Raw genomic sequence first — 8,568 nt, forward strand, 5'->3', positions numbered from 1 at the left:
TCTTGACAGTGGTGGAGAAGTGCGTGGTGTGAATACTAAAGGACATGAAGTGAACAGGGGTCCTGCACTGAGGAGGTTTTATATCCCACTGAGGTGTTACCCACAGGCCAAAAACACACAATGCAGTCCCTCCATTTTTCCCTTTCACAGGAATAATGAATCTTTCTCAGCTTCACAAGGTCAATCCAGTCATCATTAAAACAACTGCGAGTCATGGCTGATTTGTATGGAGCTAATTTCCTGCCATAACTCCACAAACAAACTAAACACGTTTTACAAATGCCTTATGATTCACTTACAAACACAGTAGGCCTAATCGTAGAAAATATTTTTGTGTACTTGCTGAATTTGTCTCTGAAACATGATTTATTAGAAACATTTAATGTGTTTGTTTGATAGACACGTTTTTTATCTGCAAAGCTAAATGCATTAGTTTGTAGATGGTGCTTTGTATTTGCAAACTACACTGTAGTGAATCATGCAGCATTATATTTTTTTGTGGAGTGAAGCAGGAAATTAGCTCCATAGATTTGGCTTTACTCAATGGAAAATCCGAAGCACTCAGTTTTCTTTGCTTATCACTTTAAGTAACACAGCGTAGGTTAACTATCTATGACCTCCAATCAACAACAAGCAGAAAATATTTGGCACTTCCCCAATCTCACATTTTTCCTGATATGATTCTTTAAAGTATAAAAAATGATGATTAAAAAGAACAAATAGATCTAGACAGTGACCTGTTCGGACTAATATGTGACCTGTTTGAGGCATGGTGTTAATGCATACTCTTTTGTAAATACACCAGACTTCACTGTCTTTTGCTTTTTCGAAAACTCATACTTACACCTAAACTTTTAATTAAAAAATTACTCACACTCGTCAAATGTAGATAGTATCTTTTTTTGGTATATCTATTCTCACTTTTCCCATTAAATTGTGTACTCTAAAATCTCTATATATGTTTCTTTGTACTTTTGCTATGATTACATTTACTTTTAATTGTATTGCTTTGTAGGACTTCATAATCTTCTGCTGTAGCATAAATAAATACAAATGTGGATCAGCACAATACATATATATTCTATATACATGGTGATATAAATATTTAATGTGCCTTTAAATTGTAAAAACAACTTTTAGTCGTTGTCAGTCTTCACCTTTTTTACAGACCTTTTCACTTCGGTCTGTAGTTTGCAGACCGTTTCATATTCAGCACCTGAGCTCCTTATATTCAGTAATCTGTGGATTATATGGGCATACAATACTCAGTTCAAAGTTCATAACATATCAGGATGTATTTGACAAAATGATGTAGAAGTACTTCACTGGACTTCAACCGCCTACATGATAAAATACAAATATGTAACAATGAGTTCCTTGGAAATAACGTGCAGTGGAGGATTTACAGTGCCTATAATCGGATTCACCTCACATGGACTGGCTTTATTGTTTTACAACACTGACACACAGCAGAACTATCTAGAGGCTTTTGTTAAAACGGTTAACACGAGTATTACATCACATTTATTCAGAAAAAGTCAAACATTTTTTTTATCCCTTAGTACTTTATTCATAAAATAATCATATTTTTGAAGAAAATTGCTGCATAATAACTGAAATGAAGAATAACAGTGCGTTATAAGGGTGTGATAAGTGATTAAAGGTTAAATACAACTGTATCTGGAAGCTGATCAATTGAAAATCCCTCAAAATCAGTTAAATCAGGAGAAACTTCATTTTGTTTAAAGAACATTTATTGACACACGTCAAATGATAAATGTTAAATCTTTGGCGATTAGACCCCGATCCTGAAATCGTATATCTAAAGGGGGAAATGTAGCCGTGAGCATATAGGGAACCCCCCGGGGTCTAGACACTGGTGATGATGCTGAAGATCTGGATTTGATGAGGAGATGGGATGAAGAGGAGGTGTGATGAGGTCTTTGGATTAGCTCTCCTGGCTCTGGATGTGATGAAAGGAGGTGGGTGGAGAGGAGGTGGGCGGCAGCATGAACACCTGGAATCACAGCTGACTGCAGGAGAGAGGAGAACCATTTTAAAGTTTGGCTGCAGCACGGTGATTGGCTGCTGGAGATTGAGGTGAAATGTAATAGGTTAAAGACAACGCCCGTGATGAGCTGATTATAAGCAGCTGCGGAGTGAATGTATATATAAACCCAGTCTTCCTGAAAGAACTTGTGCTGAGCTTCAGTAAGCTCTACCGTAAGGAAATGGTAAGAAGTCATAGCTGTGACTTTCCTCATGTGCATTGCTTCATATTGAGGGGGGAACGTCCTGAAAGTACCAAACAACAACGTTAATGTTGTAGAGAAGTCGAGAGTTCCTACCCTAATATAATCCTACAGTACGTGGCAGGACTTTAAAGCTGCTGTTGAGTCAGGGCAGCGTTTGCAACTTCACAGCTCAAGCTGTTCTGTATGCATGAGCGAGGGACATTTTCTACTCCCAGATCTGCTTAGAAGAAACTCTGTACAAACATCTAGCAGTGATGGTATGAATACAAAAAAAAGAAGCATTTTCCTCCCTTAATTAAGAAAACAGATTTTTATTTACATAAAGTATTTGGAACATAAGGTATTTACAATATGAATCAATCATTAGGCCCTTCCCTTTCACATAAAAAGTAAGTTTATGACAGAAAAACAGACTAATAAATAAACATGAATATTCACAGAAACACATTTAGACTTGATTGTAAAATTGCTTATTTCAAAACACTGATGACATAATATCACCATTTTAGCTTCAGGGAGACTTGGGTGGCTAACACACTTTGATAAAATCATTAATAGGAACAATTTTAAACATCTTGGAAGAACTGCTTAGCTTTTCAACTCACAGCTAAACGTACCTATCATAATAAAATCTCCTGATTGAAACAGAAACAGTTGTTTAGGACAGAAAGAAGAAGTGCTAGTGGAGACTGAGAGAGACATTCATGCTCCAGCCTTTCAAGTGGCGCCTGAAAGACATCCTTCAGATCTGCCATCAAAAGCTCTCTCAGACAAAGCGTGTGAGAGGAAGGCTCACAGTGAAACACAACGGACAATGTTTGTGGTTCAGTGCAGCAGCCTCTTCCTGCTGTAGGACCGTCCTGTGTCAGCCCGTCTGATTGGCTGGCTGAAGGGAGAGACCTCCACTCCCTCCACCTCTATCCTCCTCCCTGTTGCTGCTTCATCTACAGAGATAAGGAAAACATGAGGAGTGTTAGGTATGTAGTGTAACAGGGTATATGCAGGAATCCTGAAGTCAGGGATGCCATAAATAAACTACACAGAATCACACTACACACCTACGCAATGATTACATTCAGGCAGACTGTAGAATACAACCTCTTTGGACAATTGATATACTTATAGAAAACAAGCTATAAAATGTAATACCTTGGAAAATGCCGTTTAATAGCCTTCATTTTCGCTGAATTGATTTATCAACTTTTAATACTTTTTAAGACCCCGCGGACACCCTGGAAGGGAAGCTGAAATGATTTATCCGGTTGTCTGCTCATTTTGTCTGAAAGGCCATTCAAATGATAGCGCAATGAACTATAGGCTTACCTGGACAACTACAAATAACATTATTTGGTGTAAATAAGGCCACAACCATATGTTTTTGGGTCATTTTGCTTAAAAACATTACTGAAACAATGACTTTATTATGAAAAGAGTTTATTAATTCTCTGCTGGTCAACTTATATATGAACTGCAGCTCTATATGCGATAGTTGAGCACATCCTAAAGAATATAAGAAATAATTCTAATGAGCAAAAGTGAAAGATTACTTTTACTGATCATATGTCAGTAAAGTTTTAAGGTAATTTTATTCTCATTCGTTGAGTGGGAAAATGTTGACGGATTAAAATAGTTTCACAACTGATTGTTATTGAATACAGTATGCAGTAGGGCTGTGCAATTAGTCATATTTTAATCCCAATTACGATTTTGGCCTGCCACAATTACGAAAACATAATCGAAAAAAAAGATTATTTAGCTTTGCAACATATTTGATATCATTTATTTTAGTCTCATTTTTATTTATCATATTTAAATTTGTTTAGTAGCCTGTGGAAGTGCGCTCCGAAATATTTGTTGATCTTGTTTATTGGTATTTATTATTTTTGATATTATTTATTTAAATGTAAATATAAAAGTATAATTTATTTTAGTATTGGTTTTTCAGTTGAATTTTACGTTCAGGGTAATCAACAGTTAAAAATATACTGTTCAAATTGTTATTTGTATTTATTTTAAAGTTCAATAAATGGATGTTTTCAAAGTAAATGAATAATCGTATATAATAATCGTGATATCAATTATTGACCAAAAAAATCGTGATTATGATTTTTGCCATAATCGAGCAGCCCTAGTATGCAGTCAAGTAGATCTCGTTTATTATAATAACATTTATGGATTTAACTTATATTTGAATGATTTATTGCATAATCATAAATCATTAACAACAATGTGTTTGTTTTCTAAATAAAATACAATTTAAAAATGTTGAGTGAACAAATGTGGGATGTTTCAAACCTGCCTGTGAGAGTATGTTTGTTACCATGTGGCTCACAGCACTAAGATCTTACCTTTAAAGTTGGGTGTTCTCTTGCTAGCAGAGCCGGCTTTTCCCTTGAACAACAGCGGGGATTGAGTGAGCGCCAAAATCCCACTCGCTGTCACCGGCTTCCTCGCCGTGGAGCCGGGGGGCGTCGCTACTGTCAAGGTGTGGAAAACAGAATTGGTATAATAACGGTTTTATTATTTTACCATATACATTTTTTAAGGGTGGCTTTAACTGGCTTTAATTTACTTCAAGTTCATTAAAACACATTTACTATAACATTATATTTGATTTCAGACATGTATCAAGCAGAACTATATCCTATATACTTGTCAAAGCTTTAAATATATATCTTGCTTTCCTCTCGTATCAGTGCATATTTAATACGTGGTCAGAATATAGAAGCTGTTTTGAGTCAAAGTGAAAGAATTGGAGTGAGAATAAAACAACAACTTTCTGAAAGCGGCAAGCAATACCAAAAACCAGAGTATTGCTTATTCATTCTCACTTGAACCGTTTTCTTTTACTTAATATGGCTAAAATTGGATGACCATTTTAGTTTTCACTTCATATAGCGCTGAAAATTGCATGAAATTATGAGCTGTTTTGTTTTATGTATGTTTTGTGTGTCTAAGGACCCCAGGAAGAATAGCCAATTTTCATGCTAGTGCTAATGGGGATCCTAATAAAGAATAAGAATAGCACAAATGGAAAATGGGTTGACCCAGCGCACCTATTTTATACTCAACAAACATTTGAGCTGTAATGTTTGAACAGTAGCTTTACCTGACTTGACGTCTCCAGTCCCGGTGGCCCAGAGGATGTCTTCTTCATCATCATCATCTTCTTCTCCCTGAGGATCAGCTCCACCCAGCTGCTCAAACCAGTACAAGTCCTCCAGTGGAGACAGAGGAGAAGCATCTGCTCCAGCTGGGAGAGACCGTTTGGAGGTCAAAGCTGATCCTGCTGCTTTATTGTTTGACGGCTCCTCCGTGTCCTCGAAGTCCTGCAGTCTGCTAACTCCGAGCTCAGCTTGCTCTAACAACTCCCCCAGCATAGGCTCCATCTTCAGGCCCCGATCCTTGCCTCCACCCAGCCCAATCTGAGCTCTCTTCCTGCGGGGCCAGCTGTTCAGGTTGTCTGGGGTGGCTTTACCTCCGCTCTGTGGTGAAGGAGTGAGGGGAATTATGTCTGCTATCATGGGAGACATTGTTCCCCCAGGATAGTGTGTCGGGGTGTAGGACTGACAAATGAACGTTTGGACGCTCCCACCTTTTCCAGGCGTGCTTTTTGCCGGGGTGACGTGAGTACAGAGAGACGGTGAGACACATCCCGGATCTCTGTGCTTAGAGAACAGAGCCAAGGGGCTTTCCAGCTGAGAAGGTTTCACACCAACTAAGGGGCTCCAAGCTCCCGATCGAGGGTCGCCATCTGAGGCCGAATCGCCCGCGTTCATGGAATCTGTGCGTTTGATTTTGAGCTTAGGAACTCCCGATGTTTGCATTTCCATTTCTACCTGGTAAGTCATAGGGTTGGGAGTACCCATGCTCTTTTGACGACTACGTTTAGCTAAACCTCTTGGGGTTGAAAATCGAGGGGATTCATTTCCGTAACCCAGACGAGCTGCAGCTTCCCTCTGTTGGCGGTCGGGGGTCTGTCGGAAACCGTAGCTCCGGCTAGGTGTTCCCGGGAGTGCCGGACGTGATTTAGGAGACGACATGTTCGACAAAAAGGCTTCCCCGGACGTTGAGGACTTTCGTGAAAAGCTGATGTTCATCTTGATACCTCCACTGAACTGAGTATTGACAACCGCAGCATCGACAATGTCCATACTTTCATCGTCTGTGGAGTTAAAACGTGAAGAGTCAAGCTGGTGGGAATCTCTGTGGGGACTAGAGTCCGTTTCAGAGGTTTGTGAAGGTTCTGCTTGTACCTCGTCTTTTGCATCGGACTGAATGTTCTTCACCACAAGCTCACAGTGCTCAGCAGGTTCTGTGTTTAGTTTCGAGGGAAGATCCTCACTAGACTGGGATCTTAAGATGCGTCTGGGGGTTCCAGCACCTTGACCAGACCTTGTTCTTCTTAAGGACTTTACTGGAGTCTTTCTTGATTTATCTGGTCCTTCTGAAATGGTAGAACGTTCTGCTGGCGCAAACACTGGCTTACATGGAGATGAAATGTTTACATGTTTGGCTGGAGTTCGTCCAGAACGAGTCACCATGCGATTAGGACTAAGAGTCTTCGAATTAGTTCTAGTGTTGGGTTTAGGTGACAGGTTGTGGTTTTGTGGTGGTGTGGATTGTGGAGGGTTAGGCATTTCCAGTAGACTGACTTTCTCAGGTGTTTTCATCCCGTCAAGTTTTTCAGAGGACTTTGGATTTGTATCCTGTGTCAGAAGAACTTTATCCGGAGTTTCAGAAATCCTCATCAGTTTCACTTGACAAGTCTTTTCTGGAGTCTTGAAAATGTCTCTTTTAGTGTTTGTGCTTTTGACAGGACTGCAGAACAGTTTGTTTCTCAGTGTAGGAGAAGAGCGAGGTGCAACGCTCGGTGACTCTGGCACCTTGAAAGTACCGCTGCTCTCTGCCACTCTACATTTTCGAGGAGATGGAGACCATGTGACGCTCTTCTTGGGAGTCTGGGTAATTGGGCTATTGAGAATATGTAACCCGGAAGAGGATTCAACCAAGACCTTGATCGGAGTCCTGAGAATCCCCTTCAGCGGGCTCCTCAGAGGGCTCTCCTTAGTCGGTGTCTCGACCACTAGAGCGCGTTTGGCTGGAGATCTGAAAGGACTTCCTCTCAGAGCCATACCTACTTCACGAGAGCTTCCTGCTACTGGGCTCTGAGCAGCGGGGGAAACACGCATCCTGAACCGAGGCGGGGTTTTGGGGGATCCTGGGGTACGAGGGGTCCTTGGAGTTCTTGGTGTTGTGGTCCCATGTGTGGCCCTCCCATGTTTACCACGTGACTTAGTTGGCGTTTTATTTGGGCTCTAAAACAAACACACAAACAAAAAAGTCATTAAAACTGCAATAACCAACATTTTTTTCAACTTCAACTTCATTACTCGGACATTTCATGATGCTTTCCGTTCTGTATTTTTTCTTTGTAATGCTTCTAATTGACTTCATTTCATCTTTGTTTGTTGTGTGAATTGTATTCTTGTAAAGCCACTTTGAGTACTTAGGCGCTTTCACACCAGAGTACTTTTCCCGTTTAGTTCTGATAGTTCCTGGGATTTTGCGTTCACACCAAAAAGAGAACTTGGTTCATGAGAACTTTTCCCCCCTTTTCAGTCCCTGCTAGAGAGGTGGTACTATCCTGGGGAGAACAAAGTTCCAATTTCTGATTGGCTGGGCCAATTGCAAACCACGCCCCGTAAAAATCGGAAAAGTGTTTTCAAGCCGCCATTGTATTTGCTGGCATTAGCATTAGCCCCACGCACCAACGGAGAGAGACTAACTTATGGCAACACAAAAAAAAACATGGGAGCGGTGGAGTGATGAGGGGGTGTCGGCGTTCTGGCGATTTACTCGGTAGTCTACTGAAGCCAGTCCCCAACTCCGGGGACTTCCGGCCGGGGACGTTGGGTGGCAGTATACGCCGTGAAGTTGTTTGCGGCCTGCCAGTAAACTCAAAGCAGAAGTAGAAGAAGTGACGTCAGCGGCTTCATTTGCGTATCTGCCCTCAGGGAACTTATTCCGGTGTGAACGCGATCGGCTCTTAGTTCCATCGGAGTACTAAATGCTGGGAACTAAGTGCTGGGAACGAAGTACGGCAAAGTACTTGGTGTGAAAGCGGCTCTTAGGAAAGCGCTATATAAATTAAATGTATTATTAACTTTAAGGCAGAGGTAACTAATTGTAAACATAACATCGACATATAGTCCCCTTTTTAGTAATTATGGCAAAGTCAATATCCTCGTCCGACAAAATTCTCCTTGGTCATTTGTTTATCTACAGAAAGCATGCACATATTTTCCTATTG

At 40.5% G+C, this 8,568-nt stretch overlaps 1 protein-coding gene across 1 annotated transcript; it reads right to left on the reverse strand.

Annotated features, from left to right (window-relative positions):
* Nucleotides 1-2,542: 2,542 nt before the first annotated feature.
* Nucleotides 2,543-7,582, reverse strand: LOC104948414 (treslin-like). Its single transcript, XM_010774610.1, has 3 exons — nucleotides 5,365-7,582; nucleotides 4,604-4,732; nucleotides 2,543-3,199 (listed from the first exon to the last, which is right to left on the reverse strand). Exons 1-3 carry the CDS (start codon nucleotides 7,445-7,447, stop codon nucleotides 3,081-3,083), a joined length of 2,331 nt encoding a protein of 776 aa, XP_010772912.1. The 5' UTR covers nucleotides 7,448-7,582; the 3' UTR covers nucleotides 2,543-3,080.
* Between the last annotated feature and the right edge of the window lie 986 nt (nucleotides 7,583-8,568).

This window comes from Notothenia coriiceps, unplaced genomic scaffold (genome assembly GCF_000735185.1).
Source record: "Notothenia coriiceps isolate Sejong01 unplaced genomic scaffold, NC01 NC01_scaffold00014292, whole genome shotgun sequence".
In the NCBI taxonomy this organism is placed as follows: domain Eukaryota; kingdom Metazoa; phylum Chordata; class Actinopteri; order Perciformes; family Nototheniidae; genus Notothenia; species Notothenia coriiceps.